The 22,995-nt window shown below is 36.6% G+C and overlaps 3 protein-coding genes across 3 annotated transcripts; 1 reads left to right on the top strand and 2 right to left on the bottom strand.

The window, feature by feature from the left end:
* Window positions 1-844: 844 nt before the first annotated feature.
* Window positions 845-4,255, bottom strand: LOC105163567 (ADP/ATP translocase, mitochondrial). Its single transcript, XM_011081973.3, has 4 exons — window positions 4,096-4,255; window positions 2,219-2,742; window positions 1,751-2,122; window positions 845-1,405 (listed from the first exon to the last, which is right to left on the bottom strand). Exons 2-4 carry the CDS (start codon window positions 2,720-2,722, stop codon window positions 1,109-1,111), a joined length of 1,173 nt encoding a protein of 390 aa, XP_011080275.1. The 5' UTR covers window positions 2,723-2,742; window positions 4,096-4,255; the 3' UTR covers window positions 845-1,108.
* Window positions 4,256-5,706: 1,451 nt separating this feature from the next.
* Window positions 5,707-14,032, bottom strand: LOC105163566 (copper-transporting ATPase HMA4). Its single transcript, XM_011081971.3, has 9 exons — window positions 13,552-14,032; window positions 12,262-12,550; window positions 10,729-11,477; window positions 10,135-10,606; window positions 9,901-10,068; window positions 8,059-8,313; window positions 7,391-7,513; window positions 6,565-7,050; window positions 5,707-6,361 (listed from the first exon to the last, which is right to left on the bottom strand). The coding sequence occupies exons 2-9, from the start codon at window positions 12,517-12,519 to the stop codon at window positions 5,969-5,971; spliced, it is 2,904 nt and encodes a 967-aa protein (XP_011080273.1). The 5' UTR covers window positions 12,520-12,550; window positions 13,552-14,032; the 3' UTR covers window positions 5,707-5,968.
* A 1,858-nt stretch (window positions 14,033-15,890) lies between these two features.
* OEP80 (outer envelope protein of 80 kDa) lies at window positions 15,891-22,602 on the top strand. Its single transcript, XM_011081969.3, has 16 exons — window positions 15,891-16,721; window positions 18,123-18,216; window positions 18,329-18,411; window positions 18,537-18,631; window positions 18,730-18,799; window positions 19,183-19,276; window positions 19,373-19,457; window positions 19,573-19,608; window positions 19,840-19,993; window positions 20,071-20,211; window positions 20,478-20,548; window positions 20,628-20,706; window positions 20,795-20,910; window positions 21,070-21,217; window positions 21,806-21,875; window positions 22,131-22,602. The coding sequence occupies exons 1-16, from the start codon at window positions 16,044-16,046 to the stop codon at window positions 22,283-22,285; spliced, it is 2,169 nt and encodes a 722-aa protein (XP_011080271.1). The 5' UTR covers window positions 15,891-16,043; the 3' UTR covers window positions 22,286-22,602.
* Window positions 22,603-22,995: the final 393 nt, after the last annotated feature.

Raw genomic sequence — 22,995 nt, forward strand, 5'->3', positions numbered from 1 at the left:
TCAAACTACTCTCTTACACTTATGGGTGTGGTTCATACAAAATTTCATTTAGCCTCATCCACCAAGTCAACTTCATTTGCTAAAGCAACGATATAGCTTATTTCATAGTTTTTGACTTCTATTGCCATTTTGGGATAAAGGAAATAATAGGTTTTGAATTCTATTGCCACTTTAAGAGAAATGTCGTCATGGTTTGCGAGTTCTTGCATGCTCTTATATAAGTTCATGTCGTGCTTTCATGTTTACTCCTGACACTATTGGAACTTTTCTTGGGTTTGTTTCTTTGGGGCAATAGAGAGTACGTGGGGTTGAAATGGACAAAATCTTGGGTGTTTCCGAGAAAGGGTTTGATGAGAGTACAAATTTGGAATGGTGTTTGTGTATTTTTTATTACAATTATTATTATATAATTTACATTCGTACATATCATTATATCGATGGTGAGGATAGCGGTGAGAGAATGATCACATTATGATGTTGGACTTTCTCAACTGCTCTACGTTATTCATCCACAAAGCTTCATTGAAATTTTTTCAATTATTTCTACGACTATCTAATATTTTTCTAAAATCAAAATAAAACACTTCAATAATCTTATAAATATAGATCAAAACATAGTTCTAGTCTCTTTGTATCCATAGTTTTATTACACTGGAGTTTTGACGATATTTTATCTTGGTTTCCTTTGCGGTTATTGAAGACCCTGTTGTACACTGCAATATGAAGTTGATAAGCAACTAAATTCATTCGGGGCGTAAAGTCAAACTAGCAGCAGACAATGAACATGGAAAAAGCTATTTCACCCTTCAAGAAGGAAATTTAAAGTAACGCTTCAAAACCATCATAAATCCAAAAGCCATAGCTTTTAAAAACAAAATCTCAAGAAAACAAAGACGTAATTCCTCGGTGAAACTAAGTAACATGTTCCTGAACAACAGGTTTCCAGGAAGAAAGCGCCCGCTAAAGGGGCATAGTGTTTGGGACGAAGCCCTCTCTAAGTTTTAATTATTCTGAATCCGCAAACTTTGCCTTGCATGAATTCTCAAACTAAATAACAAAAAGATTTTCATCGCCATCTATTCCTAAAGGTAAAACAAAGTGGTGATATTTAAGCACCACCAGAGCCATATTTCTTTCCGAACACAAGCACCTGAAGCTTGTCATAACCAGCAAGCACACCAGCCCCAGCAACGGCACGAAGAATGTTTGCACCAGCACCCTTGAACAAGGATTTGGCACCCTCGTTCTTAAGAATTTGGGCAAATGCATCCAAAGAGCTCTTGTACTTCACAGCTTCACCTGATGTCATCATCATTCTTCTACGAACGGTGTCAATTGGGTAAGAGGCAAGACCAGCACCATTTGTGATGAGCCAACCGAGGGCAAAGCTAGCAAAGAAACTATCCTGTAATCATAAAAGGCCAAATCTCAGTTATAAAGAACGAACTCCTAAATAACAATATAAAGCAAACCATGGACCAAACAGCAAGATAGATATATATATAAGCATTATGTTGATTCTAGAAAATTTTGACTATGGATGGTAAATAGGTATTCACAAACCAAAACTAAAATGACCGCAATTGTAGAATGGGAATAAAAATTATAATTCCCAAACAATGAAATCTCACAATTCTAATTCTACTGGTCCTGGGAAGTTATTTCACTAACATGATCCAAGTAGCAGCTTAGATTTATCATGGAAACTATAGAAGTAGCAATCAGACAACAGTAAGGAAGATACACTGACCTGCAATGATCCGGTAAGGACAACGGGCTTCAAAGAATCGTACATTCCGAAGTACAGACCACGGTACACAATAATACCAACACATGAGATGTTGAATCCACGGTAGAGACCAGCAATACCATCAGATTTAAGAGTCTTTCTGTAGACATCGACTAAACCATTGAATTGCCTCTCACCTCCCTTCTTTGCAGCCTTGGCATCATTGGCAAGGCGAGTACGAGCATAATCCAAGGAGTAAACAAAGAGCAGTGAGGAAGCACCAGCAGCACCACCAGATGCAAGGTTGCCAGCAAACCATTTCCAGTAGCCATCACGGTCTTTCTTGAAGTTGAAGAGTCTCTTGAAATAGTCCTTGAATGCAAAGTTCAAGGCCTGTGGAACATGAGTTAAACATTAGTAAAGCATGCTATAAGAGTAAACGGAAGTGATGAATATGCATGCATCGTGGAATTTGGAGATTAGGGGAACCTGAGTTGGGAAGTAACGAATAACATTTGCAGTGTTTCCTCTCCACAATGATCCAAATCCTTCTTCCTGAATTGTTCTCTTGAAACAGTCTCCAATTCCCTTGTATGGTTCAGAGAGCCTGCCAGCTTTAATCATTTCATCTTGGTTTTGGATCAAGAGCTTTACACGCTCAATAGGAGCTGCAGCTGTTTTTGAAACAGCAGCTGAAACTCCTCCCATGAGAAAGTCAATTGCAAAGCTTGCGAGACCTTTCTCTTGGGGAGCCTGAACAAACACTGGTGAAGCATTTGCAGAAATCAACGACAGATCCTGAGAGGCTCTACAGGTCATAGGGTATTGCAATCCTGGGCTTGTATAATTGCCATAAGCAAACCGCCTCTGAAACACAGAAGGCTGCTGGAAGCCCCCATAGCGAGCTTCAACACCATGGGAGAGACTGGAGCTCAGATGAAGCTGGTTAGCTACCTTCTGGGAAATACTTGGGTACTGGTGCTGCTCAGCCATCTTAACGCTATCTAAAACTCCTGCAGTATGCAAAACATATGGTCAATTGAACATACAAGGAATAGCATAAGACTAACAGTTGTTAACAAGGATATTTTAGTTGTTTACAGATCCAGGAATAAATTTAGAACACAAGAACCCCATAATTCTTGTGTCCCAAAAACGTGCAAATGCAGCTGAATACAAGTGTTCACCTAGAATAACTATCAAAAACAGTTTGATCATCCACAGCATATGACCCAATATTGTGGGCCATGATGTCCCCAAACATCCAAGAATGTGATGATTCTCATACACAATGTATAAACACCCATTTTCCCTCCCAAGAATGACATTAAATAAATCCAAAGTAGGATGCAGCATGTAATGCCGCAAATTTGATTCATGAACAGTGCTAATGCATCAAATTGAGCAGAAAAGACAGTTGATGTATAAAATACCACAGTAGCTTAAACAGATAACCATACTAATATTAATGGCATTAAGTGAACATAACTACCAGAAAAATCAAAATGTTGCAATCAAGCACATATGACCTGCCTACCAAGTTACTAAGTCAAGCAGTAAGACCTAATGACTACAACTGAGCTTTATATTGACATTTTAGAATGGTCCCAACTCAAGGGCCAATTGGTTTTAACATCAGGGAAAGACTGTCTTTGTACAATGGCTAGAATTAACCAAATACACAGCTAAAAGTTTTTCAAACGTACAAGTAATTTGACAAGCTAGATCCCATAGTTCCAGCAAAATAAAGAAACCACCAGTGAAAAAAAAGATGAAAAATCAAACTACAAAAATCCAGCAGAGATACTATCGATCGTTGTCAATCAGAAAAGTGCATACATCGGCGTAAATAACAAAGATATAGACCAATAGTATAATACAAACAAATCATAAAACTAACAGCTTGCAGAAAGCATATATCCAAAACCGAATAAAAAAACAGCACAACCAACAAGATCCGATGAGCGCCTAAAAACATAAACCTACACAAACTAATTATCCATAAATCTACGCAGATACAAGAATCAGATCTACATGAATTACGAATAAAAAATACGCAATCAGATCTAGAAAGATGGATCTATACGAGTACAGACCTCTAGTTCTCTAAACCTACAGATATTTTGAGCTCTCTGTATATTTCACCTACGGATCTAAACTAGAAATGCATAAAACAACAAGATATACTTATAGAAACAAATCAGATGTAACCGATCAAAAATAGAGAAAATTAACATGACACACAATCATACAAAAGCGATAATCATGTTAGATCCTCAGAAAACTAAATCCTAAAAACAGGACAAAAATATATTTTTTTTAAAAAAAAAGGTGAAAACCTTCAAAATCCAGAAAGGAGACTTTACCTGCGCTCGACTCGCCTCTGTACTCGAGTAAGGCAAATGGAATGGAGGAGAGAAGAACGAGGAGATTGTGCGGAGAGAAATGAGGAAGAGGGACAATAGTGGTGGCTGTTGTGTGACTTTTATAATAGCTGCGGCTGAATGAACTGACCTAGGAGTATTATTTCCTTTTTTCTTTTTTCAATTTACAGATATTTTACAAGGAAAGGCCGGTGATTGATTGGCTGCTCCGCGGAGCATGTGAAACGTGATGAATTGCATTATTAAGCTACACTTTTCGGGAAATTATGTAGAGGCCCCTTGAGAGTTCTTAAATTGAGTTGAAGGCGCATAACTTTTGCTAATGCTCTTGACAACTTGACTTGTATATAGTTTGTTAAAAGTTTGGGTAACTTGATAACTGATGTAGGGGCAAGAAAAAAATTGTTTGTTTCCAACGATTCCAGTTGAGATTTTTGAGCCTTGATTGTCCTTTGAGCAGCCAGAATCTCCATGTCTTAGGGTTTGAAGAATTATGGAGGAATCATGCATTTGCCCAAGGTTTAATCAACTCTTGGAGGCGTCTAATCGACTTGGTTTGGTGTGGATGACACTGAGGCCATCTATGTAGCCTTTTTGAGCCTAGTTGTAATAGGCTTTTATATTAGTTAGGAGGTCTTAAGTCTACAATAGTCCTGTGGACCTGAGCATCCTGCACTCTCAAATTAGGCTATCTGAGCTTTTTTTTTAGATTAATTCAGTTTTTAGGACATCAATAATAGTTTCTCTAAGACTATATTTTGACGGAGGAATTTAAATTAAAAAAAGTATTTAAAATTTCAAATGACTTCATATTAGAAAATCGATAAATAAAAATAATTTAACATAAGAACTAAAAGTTGTGTAAAAATAATTTTAATATAGAATCAACGAAACAAATACAAAAAAATTATTAATACAAATTTGAAATCATATCGATACAAACAATATAAAATTATAGAACTTTTAAAAAAACAAATGACAGAATTTCTTTATCTTTTACTTCTCTTATCTGTTGGAGTGTGAGGCTCCAATGCAAATTTGCATCAGTATGGAGGCATTCTGAAATTGCTAAAAGTTTGGCCTCAGCTGACTAAGTTTGAAGTCAATGATTAAATGATGTGGGGTTGGGGTTTTTGTTATAATATGTTTATGTTTAAAGTAATCGAAATGGAAAGTTCGTTATATGAAAATTCAGCCTATTTCATACACACGGAATCTTGTGTAATTAGTCTAAGGTAGACAACTCAAATCCAATTTGAGGTTGGCTTTTCATGCCCTATTGAGGGTGTATTAAATGCGTTCTACTCTGTCAAAGTCTATGCCATGTACGCTATTTTTATTACAACATTTTATTTCAAGCATATACTACACTATTGAGACCAAATACTCCTGTAGTTCACGATAACATCTCAACTGATATGTAGCCAAAAGTGATCATTAGAAATTAGCAATGTCACACTATCAATACAATTCAGAAATTTTAAGACATCCATATTATTTCAAAAAAATGTGAAAAAAAAAAGACCAATTCACATTACATCTAAATTTCACGATGACTGGTTTCAATGCAACTGTAACACGGTGAAGTGAAAATGCTAGTTTAAAATCTTCAATCTTCACTACGAAGTATTAAGAACTATGATTTGCTTTTTACAATACAATTACAACATTAATCCTCCCCCAAGAACGATTTTACGCGGCATTTGGGAGCAGCTATGGCTGCATTAACGTCGAAGGACATCCTTATTGATTACTTGAGCTAATTCTAAGCTAGATGTTTAAGTACATCAAGGTCGACAAGAGTTAAAACCTTATTCTTATATATCAGTCCAAGCAATGGAAGAGCAAGTATCTCTCAGGCAGTGTTAGCACGTAAAGGTTTCTTGTAATTTTGCAGTAGGAGAGACGAACAAACCACACTTATGGATGATGCAGCCATGCAAGCACCAGCAAGCCAAGGGGGAAGACGTATTCCAGTGAACGGGAATAAAATTCCTGCAGCAATCGGCATCCCAAGGACATTGTATCCGAGTGCCCAGACATAATTGATGCGGATTCTGGACATTGTCTTCCGTGAGAGATCTAAAGCCGTAACAACATCTTCCAAGTTGCTCTTCATTAGGACGACATCAGCAGCTTCTATTGCCACATCAGTTCCCGCCCCAATTGCCATGCCAACATCAGCTGCAACTAAGGCTGGTGAGTCGTTTATCCCGTCTCCAACCATTGCCACATTGGTACCTTGCAACTATATCAGGATAGGTGAGATACACTATTATTGGACATAGAAAACCATGGCTTTATGGACATGACATAAATGGCAGCAGTCATTTACTAAAACCACTTTTACGTTTTACTGCCAAACTGAAACGTGTCTCATGATTACTGAAGCATGATTTTTGCATGTAATGCATTTATGTACTGAGCAATATGCTCGAGAATATTCATTACCTGCAATTCTTTTATCTTATCAGCCTTCCCAAGTGGATCTGTCTCAGCAAACACCTTCTGAATACCCACCTGTTTAGCTATTGCATAAGCAGTGGCCCAGTTATCACCTGTAACCATGACAGTAGAAATGTTCATTGAGTGGAGATAAGATATGACACGATCAGCCTCTGGCTTCACTGGGTCAGTTACTGCAAAAGCTCCTGCTGCTGTTCCTTCAATGGCAACAAGCACACAAGTACGAGCGAGATGCTCATTTTCTAAGACATATCTATGTACCTCGCTGCCAAGTGGGACATTGAAAAGATGCATAAGCCTCTTGTTCCCAACAAGAACTGCTCTTTCTCCAATTTTTCCGCTCACCCCAGCCCCAGGATGCACCTCGAATTCCTTCACCTCAGTGAAATGATCATTCTTGGATCCATGCTTCTGAAGTAACATTTTAGCATGCTCCACAACAGCTTTTGCTACTGGATGCTCGCTATTTGCCTGACAATATTTGGAATGCATATATTTCAGAACATCCAAATCTGACATGTTTTCTAATTGCACATTCAGCTGTATGTGGCTATGAAGTTGGTCAGACACATTAGTCGGAATTTGAATTACTAAAATAATTGCATAGTGAGGTTTGCCATTACTGGTCACTGATCCTTCAAGGATTCTCTCCATTAAGTGCTCTTCCTAGAACTAGATTCTACCATTTTTCATAGCCTTCTTTCTGATAATTTTTCCCTTAACTTACCTGCTACTCTTTACTACAGATTCATAATCCATTTCAACTTCACCATATATCATTTGACAGCGGAATTAGAACTAGAAGACTCACCTCTGCAGCAATAGTCATGTTGCAGAAATCTGCCATAGAAACTTCAGAGAAGAGCACAGAACTAACTACAGTTGGTTTTCCAACAGTCAACGTTCCAGTTTTATCAAAAACAACAGTCTTGACCTGCAGGACCAGAGTATAAATAAATTGGACTTTAATCCATAAAGAAAAGTAATGAATAGTAGTGCTACAACAATCATATTTTGGTGAGATTCACACATATAAGCATTTATAATATGGCTTCTTTTTCTTGCAACTGTTTCAATCTGTCAAAAGTGTTGTAGATCTCATGTACATAATATATGAGCCCTAAACCGAGCACAATATGGCACCCTGCAGGTGGAGATGGGTTTTGGCCCGTACTTGGAGTGGTGATCTACCACATACAGAAGTCCGACAACAATTAATTTATTTTTGGATTGCAAAAGGCCTCAATCAGACTCAAAGTTTCAATTGACCAAAGCAGCATCACCTATACAGAATGTGATAGGCAACCATTCACATACCAAGGAGAAATCTAATTTGTTTTTTCAATTCAATTTGAATCTTGAAGGAAATACAACAGACTAGTAAAAGAGGAGTACATGCAGCCATGGAAGAGAGCATCCCAAAACTTTATGAAGAAGTACAGATAGATTAAGTGGTCCGCGAATAAGTCGAGAGCTTGCCTTATGTGCATTTTCGAGGGCATTTCCACCTTTAATTAGAACGCCTAGAGAAGCACCTTTCCCCGTGGCAACCATCACTGCCGTAGGAGTCGCTAGTCCCAGGGCACAAGGGCAGGCTACCACCAATACTGAAATACCAAACTGTAAGGCAAACTCAAATGCATCCATAGCAGTGGGTATCCAGGTTCTAGGGTATAACCCAGCTTGTCCAGGAATAAACCATCCCAGCCATGTCAGTAAAGCAGCAAGGACAACCTGATATAAATAACAAAGATGCTATTTCATACTGTAATGACAACTTAAAAAGCAGGACTTCAGATTGTAACTCCAGGAGCTACCATCTTGTGTAAAATTTTACAGGTACAACTTAGTATATTGCACAAACTTCATAAGTGAAGTTTCATAACTTTCCAAGACTTGGATCAAAATAAACTGTGAAGTACTATCCATCATGATAGTTAAAGATGATCAGGTTTAGAAGACAGGTAAAAGCAATTCCAATTACAAGATAAGTCTATCAAAATAGGTAGTAATTGCAATCAATTTCCTGTACAAGATAACTCTAGCACAGTATTACTTCCACTCAAAAAGTTAAAATCTACATTGCCAATATCCAACGCAATCACCTCTGAAACCACACCATGCAATTTGCTCGGTTTAGGGCGGTCCAGACATCTAGTGGTAGAATGTAATTTGAGTTAGATAATACAGCCTACTTTATTTAAATACATATACTAAAGTGAAACATGAGGATTCTAAGCATAAAATGGAAGCTTGTGGCCTAATTTGTTTAAAACTAATGATCAAGAAACTCCAATCTTATTAAGAAATACCATTTGGAGAATAAAGTTTCACCATGAATTCAATTGCTATCCATTTCACCTTGGTTGATCTTTATCCATATTTACTGGTGCTCTATATATGTTTGTATTAGCCCTAGATCTCTAGCTTATCCAAACCAAATTACATCAAATAGTTGAACATAAATTAATAAACTCTATATGCTAAACAGAAATAATAAATTTTACAGATACTTATTACTGAATATCTAAACTTTATATGTTAAACAGAAACACGTAATAACATTTCATTAAGAAGAAATAGTACAAATATTATAGGAACTTTCAATGATTATTTGGAATCAATATAGGAACAAATAGTACTTTAGAACATACAATGTTAAATTAAAAAAATAAATGACTAATTTAAGTGTTTACTCTGCAAACATGGTAGTCTTGTCAAATATCTAATTTAATGGCATTAAACCTTTAAGTATAAATTTGAATAATATTTTATGACAACTATATACAGCAGGGAAAGCCACAATCCGAATGGAACCTATGAAGGGTGCGATACTTTTTCTATTTTTATAATAAGTTGGACTTTTAATCAAAACAAAATTAGCATGTGTGCCATATATTTAGTTGAGTAGTAAGGTCGTCAATTTAAGTAAGTTGTGGTCTTTGTTATTTGGAAAACATTTAGTATCATGCCTGATCATAACTTTGGATTCTTTTTCTTGTAAACCTTACACCAACTAATCAACTTGCCAATCCATAATCATAGTGCAGTTTGAGTTAGGTGCATCAGTTTGGGTATTCATGTGGTTCTACTGTTACAACCCTAAAAGTGGAAGCATTGATGTAGATACAGGCTTATTAGGGTGGTGAAACTTGCAAGCAGATGGATGAAATAAATGCTCTAGAAGGGAGAAATGGCTCGAATAATTTATACACCACAGGGCACATCCCAACTCCATTACTACATCAAAGAGTACAGGAGTTCCAAAAACAAAAACACAACTAAAAGAAAATTCAATAGGAATAAGGCAAATAAACTCACAGTCGGAACAAAAAACTTAGATATCTGATCAGCCAATTTCTGAACGGGTGCTTTGGCAAGCTGAGCAGCTTCAACCAGTTCAACAATTTGTGAAAGTGCTGTTTCTGAACCAACATGAGTGGCCTTGATGCGTATATAGCCATTCTCATTCACTGTTCCACCAATTACCTGTTGATCAACTATAATGTTCAAATACAGTGGCTATAAATTTTATGATCAGATAATTCATCTTACCTTATCACCAGGCCTTTTAGCAACAGGCATAGCTTCTCCCGTGATCATGCTCTCATTCACATGACTTTGACCGTCAATAACAAGCCCGTCAACAGGAACTTTTGCACCAGGAACAATCTTTAGTATGTCATTTTTTTGTATAAGTTGTGTGTCAATTTCAGTTTCAGAAATGACATTTCCTTCAGCATCTAGGGTTAGAAGGCAAGCCGTGTCAGGTGCCAGTTCTGTCAACTTTGCTAAAGCATTTGATGTCTTTCCTTTTGCCAAAACCTCCAGGTATTTTCCCAAAAGGATGAAAGATATCAACATGGAACTAGTCTCGAAGAAATCCTGACCCTCAAATGACTCTGAAGTTAATGCTTTTATCATTATATATATAGAATAGAAGTAAGCAGCATTTGTGCCCAAGGCAACCAGAACGTCCATATTTGCAGATTTTCGTCTCAGGGCATGATATGATCCTGCATAGAACCTGATAAGGTGATTAAAACCTACAAATTATATAATTCCTCAGAGAATTCTACATATCAGCACAAACACAGCATTTATAGAATATCAAGATTATCCTAAGAAATAGAAAATTAAAATGAATACCTTTTGCCAATGACAAACTGCACAGGTGTGCAAAGGATCCATCTTAAAAGCATCCCAATGTCGAGCATATTGATAACCTTGTGGCGTAACCAGTTTCCATAAGGAGGAAGCATTGGGAGTACCATAGAGAAAACAAATATAGGAACTGAAAATAGGCAACTCCACATGAATTGATTCCTATACACTATTATTTCCTGATGCCTCTCTGTTTCACCTCCTCTTGGTGGAGTGTACAAAATTGCTTGGTAAGTGCTGGGTCCAGAGCCAGCTTCTTGGATGCACTGTATTAGAGATCTTGGACCAATGATGTCTGGCTCGTAACTTATGGTTGCTATATGCTCCTGCACATCTATCTCAACATGATTTACGCCTTCCAAAGACCGAAGTGAGCTTTCAATAACAGTTAAATCATCTGGAGAAGTTTTTCCATCCAATTTCAAATATACTTTATTCAGGCCATTGCCAGAGCTTATGAGTTCAGCTCCAAAACCAGCATCTTCTTCTACTGCTTTGATTATACAATCAGTGTTTGTCACATTTGGATCAAAATGGATTTTAGCTTCTCCAAGAGCTAAACCAACCACTGCTTTTTTCACACCATCCACCATCAGCAAGGCACGTTCTACAGACTCTGAACAGCTTGTGCATGCCATGCCTTTAATTCTGAGCCTGCACAACGCAATGTCTTGCTCAGGAAACTCTGCAACTTCAAAACCTGTATCTTCCACTGTTTCTTTTATCATTTTTGCCTGAAAGAGAGAAAATTATTAGCCTAAAGAAATTAGGTTATTCAAATTGAGCATCAAAAACAAAATTCAGAAAGAACTGACACCTTCCACCGATTCCAACCAACCAGTGAGAGAAAATAGACGCATCAAATGCTGCTTTATTATGAAAGCACCAGTCCTTTTATATCTTGTTAGAATATATCCTAAATCTTTCACATACGTAGATTATGGTGTATCATGTTCTAAATCTTTCCTCACTTGGATTATTCCTGGGTATGTAATTGTCATTATAATACTTCTAATTATGACTAGAGATTTGTTTAGCAACATTTTAGGAAACATGCATTTGATTGGCTTGGCTCAAGCCTAGATAAAGGCAATCAATCATTCAATATGAACGTCAATAAACAAGTACTTTTATCTCCTTGGGTTATTCATCTAACATATCCATCAGTGAAAACTTTCTTCTTCAGTTCCCACTTCCTTAGAGAGGATGCCAGGTGGCGTGCACAGTAGAGTGGAAATATGTTAAAAAAGTAACATAGGTAGGTAACTGTCTGGTTTATCTTTCCTTTAGTTATTCTTTCTCTCTTTACTTTGTTGATATGAGACGAGGAATTAAAGAATTTGATTGGGAAATAACATAGGATAGTAACAACAGGTATCAAGTATGCACTATCCTCAGTCGTTGCATTTAATACGTCAACCAAGAGATATCAAATAGGCACTCAAAAAGACCAAAAATTGTACTTCATACATCAAACGAGCAGATTTCACTTAGAACAAGGAATTAAAGTTGACATACCGTAATGACTTCTGGTACATACTTCACTACAGCCTGACCTTGAAGCACAGATACCATTACGCTCTGCACCCCATCCAGTCTTCCAAGTGCAGCTTCTATGGAAGCTACACAAGATGAGCATGTTATGCCCAATACTTTGAAGACGAGAGTCCTAATTTTCTTATTCAAATTTTGATTTGGGGGTGAAACAGTGATAACAACATCATTTGGGCATTGCAGAAGTGGTGACTTCAGATCAGCTTCCCCATTTATTTCCATATTTTTGCTCGACAATTTCCGTACCAGCAACCTGGAAAACAATGGGAAAACCAAAACTTTATTATGCAAACTCCAACTTCAATTAACTGTATTGATCTGGGAAATCTTCTGGTAGACAGAATGTATAATCAGTGCTTTAGACTAGTAAAACCATATATTTAAGCATATCAAAGTATCATTACTAAGCAACAGCTGCTCGAATAATAAAAAGTCATATCAGGTTATGGTATCTGCCCTCGAAACCTTATTCAAATCAATTAATTGTCAAATCAAATGCATACACCAACATACAGGACTGCCGATGATTTCATAAGCAGAAAATTTTAGCAAAGCATAATGTCAGAAAATAAAAACATTGAAAACAAGCAGCATAAGGTCATGCACAGATTAGCTAGCAAACAAATGATATTTGATGCTCCATAAACAGTATTTGTCCATAGCACAACATATTGCAATAAATTAATATGTCATAGCTATTCATAACAAAGGGACCTTTTGGAAATATAAAATAATTAACTCCTTTTTGAGGGAAAAAAGAAGAAGCAATTGTTAACACCTTTTTTAAAAACCACAATGACTAACACCTTTTGAAAAAATAAATAAATAATTCCTTAGCATGGAAGTTGGTTTCTTGTTTCCTTAGCATGGAAGTCAGGTTCTTGGTTCACTTTACGAGCTACTAGTGGAACTGTGAATAGACGACTGTGCACTGATGGCCTGAAAAGCACATCAATCACACAAATAATACAATCACATATATATTTACTCAAAGTCGAAGTCCTTAAAAATCATGCAACACACACAAGACACTGCCACAAACAGCCACTACAAAGAAAGAGAAAAGTAATATCCCCAGCTTCGGCGAAAATTTTCAGTAAGGAAATTCACCAATTTCAGCATATCCAATAAAACCCTGACTTACTAAATAAGCGGCCGGGCATAAAGTTTTCTACAAAGCAAAACGCGTGCACATACAAACAATCAAACATTTATGTGCAATTGTGGATATACAAATAAATACAGTAAGAATACCTGATACACGATTGTGTGATGGAGAATCACCAGACGATTATTCTTTCCTTTTTCCCCAGAAAAATTATTCCCCCAGTTCCCGAAGCACCTTGGTATGGTACATCAAAAACTGGGCATCAATCTCCAATCACCCAACCGTAAAACAAAAAGATGAACAGAAAAAATCAAAAAGAAAAAAAAGGGGAGAAATTAGGGTTTGGGATGGGCGGCGAGCAGAGGGCGAGGGTTTCTCGATCACAAAGCAAAGATAGGCGCCGCTACAGAAATGGGGCAACTTTTGAATTTCAAAGCCTTGTCCTTTTATATATTCTCGGTGGACAGTGGAGAGAGGAAAAGGCCTTTGTCCTTTACGGTGTTCATCAAGATTCCGGACCACCCGTGGTTTTGAATTTTCGAATTTGTTAAAGCTTTCCCACCAAGAATCCTCACCCCCCCGCCCCCCTCCAATTTTGATCGTGGGCATCATCACATCACCCGCAATGGCTTGCCCGTTGCCATCGAGCATTTAGGACTTATCATACTTCACTCTACTCAAATTACCAAAACAACCTTGTGCACTTTTGATACTTACCCCAATGTGAATTACTTCAATAAAATTTAAGCATTTTAGAAGTATAAGTTGTAAAATAAAAATATTCTCACATTAGTTGGATCCTCGTCTAATAAAGATTTTTCAATTTATCAAATTCATTGGATTTGCGAATTTTATCAATAAAAATTTATTGAAGGTCAAATAAATTTTTCTGATAAAACTACTCATATAAAAGTGAAAATATACCTCTTCACATGCACTAACATGTGAAGATGTATAGGGGTAGTTTAGTTAGAAAAAAAATGTTTGACGTACAATAAGTCGGTAATAAATCAATTGAAAAAAAAATTGATTTCTCATTCAATTTTTTTTTATTGATATCAGCAAATTTTGTAAATTTTTACTAAGCAATGAATATATTTATCAGATAAAAACCAACAGTACGAGTGTTAAATATAATTTTTTTAAACTATAAAAGTCTACTTTCAATTATATCAAATGTTAGACAAAAACAATATAATTGTCCATAGTTTCTTGAATCTTTAAAGTGATGTTGACAACTTCAAACCATGGAGGCAAACTTACCCTAAAATCTACTTTGAATCAGTATTAAAATATTTAAAATTTATAGTTTGTCTCTTACATTAGCTGGATGTCCTTGCAGTGTTAGTTCCGATGCTTTTATACCAAAATTGCTAATCATCGTGACAAACTACGATTTAGCCCTAGTTTTGTCTTTGTGATATGAACACAAGGTAAAATTAATAAATTTATTATTTTTTATTATATGTTTTATAAAAATTTGAAAATGGTCGAGTTGGCATCTTTAGTCTTGTACTTTATGAAATTTTTAAAATGAACCCAAAATTAAGAAAATTCAACACATTTAATCACATAAAAACTAGTAAAGTACATGGCTGAATGTATTGAATTTTCTCAATTTTGTGACCCATTTTAAAATTTCGTAAAACAAAAAAAAAAAAAAAAATATTGAATCCCTATCATATGGGACTAAAAATATAATATTACTTGAATAACATCGTTGATTTGCTCCGTAATTTATTTATCTACTAATTAGTACCTCATACTAAAGGCATGATAGAATTGTAATTTTCTAAGATTTAAATAAAAAATTCTAAATAATTTAAAATCTAAAATAAGCAATTGGTGAGTAATTTAAAAAATTAATCTCTCTATATTAAAAGGATCACATCTAAATATTTAAATCAATTAATTAAATTGTATTACTTTTATTGTGATATGAAAAAATAGATTTTAATAAGAATATCTAAATTTATGTATACGTGGAGCTTTCTTCAATCATTTCAATGTTTATATTTTATTATATATAAATACATAATTTATAGATATAAATATGTGTTGAAAAAATCTAATATCAAGAGGGATTTTAATTAAACTAAAAAATATATATATATAAATAAAATATAAAATTTGAAATTATCAATAAGTATGGGTTGGAAAAAAGAAATTGGGTATAAAATCAAATACTATTAGTTTATCCAAACAATTATATTATAAATACGAATAAAGTATATAAATCAATCCATCACATCTCAAAGAGAGAGAAAGAAAGGAAAGAAAATCAACTGAAGGGTATTATTAACACAATAAAAATTTGATATAGTGATATCGTAAATTGTCGTTTGTGAGTGAAAATATATATTAAATATAAATATAGATTTATGACAAGAAATACAGTGCTCTAAAATATGAAATGGGCCTCAAAATAAGGGATTTGGGCTTAATATTTAGAATTATGATTGCATTCTAGTTTTACTAGTAGCCCTAATTCGTAATTCAGAGGTGAAAGGCCCAATCATACGCACCGGAGAAATTGCGACCGGAGCGGAGATGCTGTGTAGTTTGTAATCGTAGCGCTGTCTCCGTGAAGTCAAAACCCCCGGGAAACCCTAGAGTTCCGGAATCTCACCGGTGAGCGATGCCCCGGAATGACGACGTCCGGTTCATCTCCTCCTCCATTAAACTCCCATCTTTCTTACCACCTGGTCTCCGCCACCCTCAACCTCGCTCCTTCTTTCCTTCTCTCCAACTCAACCCTAGTGGCAAATTCGCTAAATTACCGTTCAACTTTAACTTCCAGTTCAACTTCGGCTTCAATCCGCAGCCCATCAATTTCATTACCCAATTTGTAAGGAACCAACCAATTTTCCGTTGCAACATCAAGAATGGCCCATTTCACACTGTATTGAAGAAATCCCCGCTCTTTTGCTCCGCCACGTTAGCTTTATCCGATTCCGAAACCGGGCCCGTGTCGAATGACTTGAAAAGCGGCGATGATTCGGAGTCTGTGGTTCAGTACAAGGGAGATGAGTCTGGGGCCGTGACGCAGTCGAAGAGTGTTGGCAGCAATCGTGCTGCAGAGGAAGAGAGGGTTTTGATAAGCGAAGTGTTTGTGAGAAACAAAGATGGGGAGGAGCTCGAGAAGAAAGACTTGGAAGCAGAGGCCTTGAATGCTTTAAAAGCTTCGCGGGCCAATTCTGCGCTTACGGTGCGTGAGGTGCAGGAAGATGTGCACAGGATTATCGCCAGCGGGTACTTTATGTCTTGTATGCCTGTTGCCGTTGACACTCGCGATGGCATTCGGTTGATTTTTCAGGTATTCAGTCTTTTAGACATGCATGGAGCATGGTTATTTATACGTTTCTTCTTCTTTATGGATGTAATGCTTGTTAATTTCATTATGTTATGGGCATGATGTTGTAAAAGGTGCAACTTTGGTGCAAAATTTGGCGTATGTATAAGTTATGATTTGTAGCGTCCATATCTGGACTCTGCTTTTCTCATTACTAGTAGTGTGTGCGATTTGTTTAGTGGTCTTTTTAATCCTTGGTGTAGCTTCTATGCTGCCAAGGCACCTTCTTAAAGCAGTTCTTTAACCAGTGAGACGTGAGTATCCTATGTTCCACATATAAGATAGTAATTACTTGGTGAGTTTGCGAGTTGAAACACATAGTGACATGTTTCTATCAGGTATGTTTTACTATTCAATATGTATTGAAAATGTAAGAAAAGTTTTTATATGAAAAATTCACAGAGAACAAAATGATTGACTTTGCAAGTATTAGTTGGTGCACTTATCAATACTTTTTGCCCAGTTGTTCACATTTATTGGAAATATATACTTATCTACCCAGGCATTTGGATAGCAAGTTTCCCATTTGGAGTTGTCATATTTATTTGTGATTCAATGTTTGAAGCCAGACCAGACTGGGCTGTCAGCTGTGGACCAATTGACCAGCCATAATGCCATGCCATTCTGGTTTTCAGTCTCCGAAAGGGTTGCCCAATGAGCTAAGGCAAGCTGGCTAAAGCCAGTAGAATCTGTGTAACCTGACCGACCGGACAGCCTGGTTCTGGAAGGCTGACACATATGTATATATATATATATAAATTATTATTGGTTGAAAAATAAAGTGATGTAAATGGAGGAGAAGATGGAAATGCCCACAACAGAAAATGGCAAAAGGAGCCAATTTTCCTTGTGGTGGTCAACTGCCTCTAGCAGTTGTTTTGGTTATACTGTTACGTCTTGTACGGCGTATCTGGTGGTAAAGATTGGAATTAAGGGAATATTGGAAGCATTGGTCCTGACTTCCTCAATGGGGAAGAGGACTAATGGGTTACGTGGAGGGTGGTTTGGGAGGGTTTGTATGCATCTATCTATTTGTGGTTGGAAGAATGGTGTGTGGGGAAGGGGATTTTGCTGTGTATCTCTTTTATTCCCACTCTTTATCTTATTTGCAGTTATATGATATATTTATTTGTTTTACCAGTAAAAGACAGACACATGCACACACAAACATATATACATATATATATATATATATCTGAACGTGCACACATATGTGTTTATCAATAGTTGATATGCTATCTAAACAGTTTCTTGACACTGAATAAACCAGTTAGTCCAGTTAGTCCAATGAGCTGGTGATTGAGTTACTCAATTGCTAGTCCTGCTTCAAAAATATCAATTTATATCAACATACTTTATTACAAGGTAGAACCTAATCAAGAGTTTCAAGGATTGGTGTGTGAAGGAGCTAATGTTCTTCCATCGAAGTTCATCGAGGATGCTTTCCGTGATGGATATGGTGCGTTTCTTTGACTTTAGTGTATTTATAGCTGCATGAAATTATTTGCTACGTCATGTTTCAAGGTTTCTGATGTTTGACCGTCCTCCCATTATTGCGCCAAATTATACAGGCAAAGTGGTTAACATCAGACGTCTTGATGAAGTAATAAGCTCTATTAATGGTTGGTATATGGAGCGGGGTCTCTTTGGCATGGTTAGTCTTGTAAATATTTATATTTTTGAGAAATTTCCCAACTTTTTCCCCCTAGGACCTAGATGTAATTTGTTTGAGGTAAAATACCATTTTGCTTAAACTTTCTCTTATCTTTATCATCTCAGGTTTCAGGTGCGGAGATTCTTTCTGGTGGCATTATTAAATTACAAGTTTCAGAGGCAGAGGTCAATGATATATCCATACGTTTCCTTGATAAAACGTACGCTACTTGTTTTGGATCTTTTTGAATCAAGTGAAAGGTTTTGTTTCTTATCGATAGTAGATCTCATGGTTCCTGTTATTTATGGTTATTTTCAGTGGTGAGCCAACTGTCGGGAAAACAAGACCAGAAACTATACTTAGGCAACTTACCACCAAGAAAGGGCAGGTATTTGGTACATTTGATCTTTGATGTCTTATGGAATATTTCATTCTGTTGTATGCATTTGCTAACTTGCTCCATAGCACTTTTCTGTTGTATTTGCTTTCTGGCAAGAGGTTCTTTTTTCTTTGTAGCTTAGTTTTTTTATGATACCAGACCAACTTCTGATGCTGTGCTCTTGGCTCTCATGACCACTTTCTTCTTTAAAGAAGTTCGCAGTTGTCAGGCTAGTGTTAAATAATTAGGCCATTATACATCCTGTTTCAATAAACAACAATTACAAAATGTAATAAAAAGAACAGCAGAAATTGGCATTGGTAGATTAGTTTTTTGTCTCATGTTTACCGATTGTTGGTTGTGAACTTGGTTGTGTTCTTTGTCTTATGAAGGTCTACAGTATGATTCAGGGGAAAAGAGATGTTGATACAGTCCTGGCTATGGGTATCATGGATGACGTTAGTATTATTCCTCAGCCGGCTGGTGGTAAATGCCTTTTGATGCTATTTCAATGTTGTTGGTAAATATGGTCAAATGTTCACCTGGATCTATAGGTGTATTCTAATTTCGTCAATGCTCCAGATACTGGCAAAGTTGATTTGACCATGAACGTTGTTGAGCGTAAAAGTGGACGAGGAATTTCTGGAGGTGGTGGAATATCAAGTGGGTATGTATAACATTAAGTTACATAACTATTTTTTTGGTTGCATTTCTGGGGTGCAGTTTAGTTGTGCCTACAGTTGGCTTGTACTGTAATTTACTAGATCGTGCTCTCTGTGCAGAATAACAAGCGGGCCTCTAGCTGGTTTGATTGGGAGGTAATTGGATTGCAATTAGCAGTTTCTTGAGTACAAAATTTCACTTGTTCGTTTTTAAGGATATTAAGATTTTACAAGTACACTATATATTTTTTCATCCATTTAGGATCCTCTTTAGTTTCCAATGTGGTAATGCTACCATGCTATGGTTTCACTTACGCGGTACTCATCCTTATTGCTTTAGGTTCATGTAACTTATCAAGAAAAAATGTTTGATATTTTTGTTTGCAGCATTGCGATTTATCACAAAAACCTCTTTGGACGAAACCAGAAACTTAATTTGTCGTTGGAGAGGGGGCAAATTGATTCCATATTTAGGATAAACTATACTGATCCGTGGATTGAAGGAGATGATAAGAGGACATCAAGAGCGATCATGATTCAGGTGCCTAATGTTTAGTTGATAATTCACTTGATATGCCCTATCATACAAACTGATTTTTGTTTCTTCAACTCTATCAGAATTCAAGAACGCCAGGAACACTTGTTCATGGAAACCAGCCCAATAATAACGGCCTTACAATTGGACGCATCACTGCTGGAATTGAGTACAGTAGGCCATTTAGGCCAAAATGGAATGGAACAGCTGGACTTATTTTTCAGGTGCATTTCAGGAAGTTATGGTTTGAATTAACAGTTAGTGCTCTTTTATGTTCTTCCTGGGTCTACTTTAACTTTTTGTTGCCAGTACTTCCTGACCTTTCTTTTGCTTTCACTCTTGCTTTGGGGTTCAAAGTTTATTAATTGCATTGCCTTTGTGGAATAGTTTGGTACTTAGCTTGAATATGTTGCAATTCCTTGTGTGTCTGTCTAAATGTCTTTCAGTTATTGGTAAAATAAAGAACCTTCACATGATTCCTCTTTTCCAGCGTGCCGGTGCTCATGATGAAAAGGGAATACCTATTATAAGGGACTTCTTTGGCAGTCCTCTTACTGCAAGGTATGTGGTTGGTTGCTAGTGCCTAGATTTCAGAATGAGCTAGCAATGCTGAACATGCTCACTTTGAATTTTGCTGCAGTGGCAACACTCATGATGATATGATTTTGGCTAAACTTGAAACTGTATACACTTACTCTGGTGACCCTGGTTCATCAATGGTTGGTCATCTTCCATTTGCATTAAGACCTTTCTTAATTGGCTGTATTAATAATATATCATATACTTATTTACATCGGCATATTGCAGTTTGTATTCAACATGGATCAAGGGATCCCTGTGTCTCCAGAGTGGCTAGTTTTCAACAGAGTGAATGCTCGTGCTAGACAGGGCTTCGTTATTGGACCTGCATGCTTTCATGTATGGTAAGTGGTTGTCTCTGTTGATGTTCTCAGAGGAACAGAAGAGCATGTAGAAGCAAGTTTGCTATTATAAATTGATTAGTTATTCTCGCTTCAGAAGCTGCTGAAAATTTTGAATTTCAGCATTTTTATTCTTATTGTCATACTTTATTATTTATACAGCTTGTCCGGTGGACATGTGGTGGGTAAATTCCCTCCGCACGAAGCATTTCCAATTGGTGGAACAAATAGTGTGAGAGGTTATGAAGAAGGGGCGCTCGGATCAGGTCGCTCGTATGTTGTTGGAAGTGGAGAAATGTCATTTCCAGTGGTAAGTTGTGAGCTGTATAGATGTTTGTTGTTAAGTTTTATGCACTTTGACCTGGCCTAGAGCTTTAATGGTCCTTTTTGTTGTTTATATATCTGTATGTGTATGGATAGTGAATATTTGAATTGTGTTTATTTGCATTTTATTAAGGAGACAAGCCATTGTCTAGTGTAAGTCCATACCTATTGTATTATACCCATCATTTAGCTTTTCTTTTCCTTTTACTCTTGGTTGGCATTTGTTTCGTTTTTGGTGGTTTGGAGTGAGGCTTGTATCCTGGGCCCAAGGGGGCTTTTTGGTTGGGTTCGCATCTTTGAGTGTTATGGAAGATGCAAGGTGCTGTGTTTTAAATTCTTACTCTCGACTTTTGAAATGCTCTGCAACATAACATATAAGCACATTCTATGTTATGCAAGGAAGTTGTTGACCAGTTAGTTTTTCGATTTTAACATATTGTAGGAAATAATAGGGAATCTAGTGTTTATTTAGCTTTTCTTTCCTACCTCAAATTGTTACCTTTCGGGTCAATTCCTGGCATTTAGGGAAGGTTTTGGCCATTACATGTTTGTAAGTTATGATTGTATTTTACAGATGGGACCAGTAGAAGGGGCTGTGTTTGCCGACTATGGAACTGATCTTGGATCAGGCTCAACTGTTCCAGGTTTTACCTTGTCCTCTTTGCCTGTTTTACTCACTTTACCTGTAACACCAAAACAATTGCTACATAAAGTAGGAAGTGTGGGCCAATTATGGAGTAAAGTTTCTTCGTTGATTTAAGTCTTGATTCTTGTTATCATTCATCGCCAGCTTGCTTTTTAGCATCATATTTCATTTGAAAATAATCTGTGCCTTACTTGACCATTGGCTCAGTTTAAACTGTGTGAGAAGTATTTCACATCCTACATCTTGATACCAGGTGATCCTGCTGGGGCAAGAAACAAGCCCGGAAGTGGATATGGATATGGCATTGGTGTTCGTGTGGACTCTCCTTTGGGGCCTCTAAGACTTGAATATGCATTCAATGATCAGGGAACTGGTAGGTTTCATTTTGGCATTGGGCTCCGAAACTAAGAGCCTATCCTTGTATCTTTGACATCTTTTCAGGCCTTCACCTTCTGGTCATTCTTTCACCACCCTTATTCTTTTATGGAGTAGTCTCTATCTTGGTTCAAATTTTTAGAGTTGCGAAGAGCACAAGTTAGTTTCCCCATTAAATTATCAAAATATCGAGTAGCAGCATTCTCATGATTTTTCCTGTATGTCACTCTGTATCATAAACACTAACGTTTTTTTCCAGACGTAAAAACATCTATAGTTGCTTACACAGTGATTGCTTATGAAATATTTTCTGGCAATTCGGCCTCGGAATATAGTTTTCTTTAAAGCGCTGTTTGCTTGTGAGATTAGACAACTCTTCAGAATTTTTCGCACTTCCTCTCTTTCTCAAGAACAGACGTGTATCAATTGTAATAATCATATTCTTGTCTCCTGCACACACACACACACACACACACATATATATATATATATATATTTATGCAAGGTCAATTATGATCTTGATATATTCATCTCACATACAAATGCATCTAATAAATGATTATTCATTCTTACAGAAAAATATTTATATCATCTCAAAGATACAAAGGTAGAGAGATGCAATGACAGTCGATCATCATCATCTTAGTTTTAGTTCAGTTTATGTACCTTTTATTCCGTAAATGGCGCTTTCAACTATCCTAACATGTATGTACCAAGAAAACCAATAGCCATGAGGGGAAGAC

The sequence above is a fragment of the Sesamum indicum genome, linkage group LG6, assembly GCF_026168435.1.
Source record: "Sesamum indicum cultivar Baizhima isolate 11 linkage group LG6, ASM2616843v1, whole genome shotgun sequence".
Taxonomy (NCBI): Eukaryota; Viridiplantae; Streptophyta; class Magnoliopsida; order Lamiales; family Pedaliaceae; genus Sesamum; species Sesamum indicum.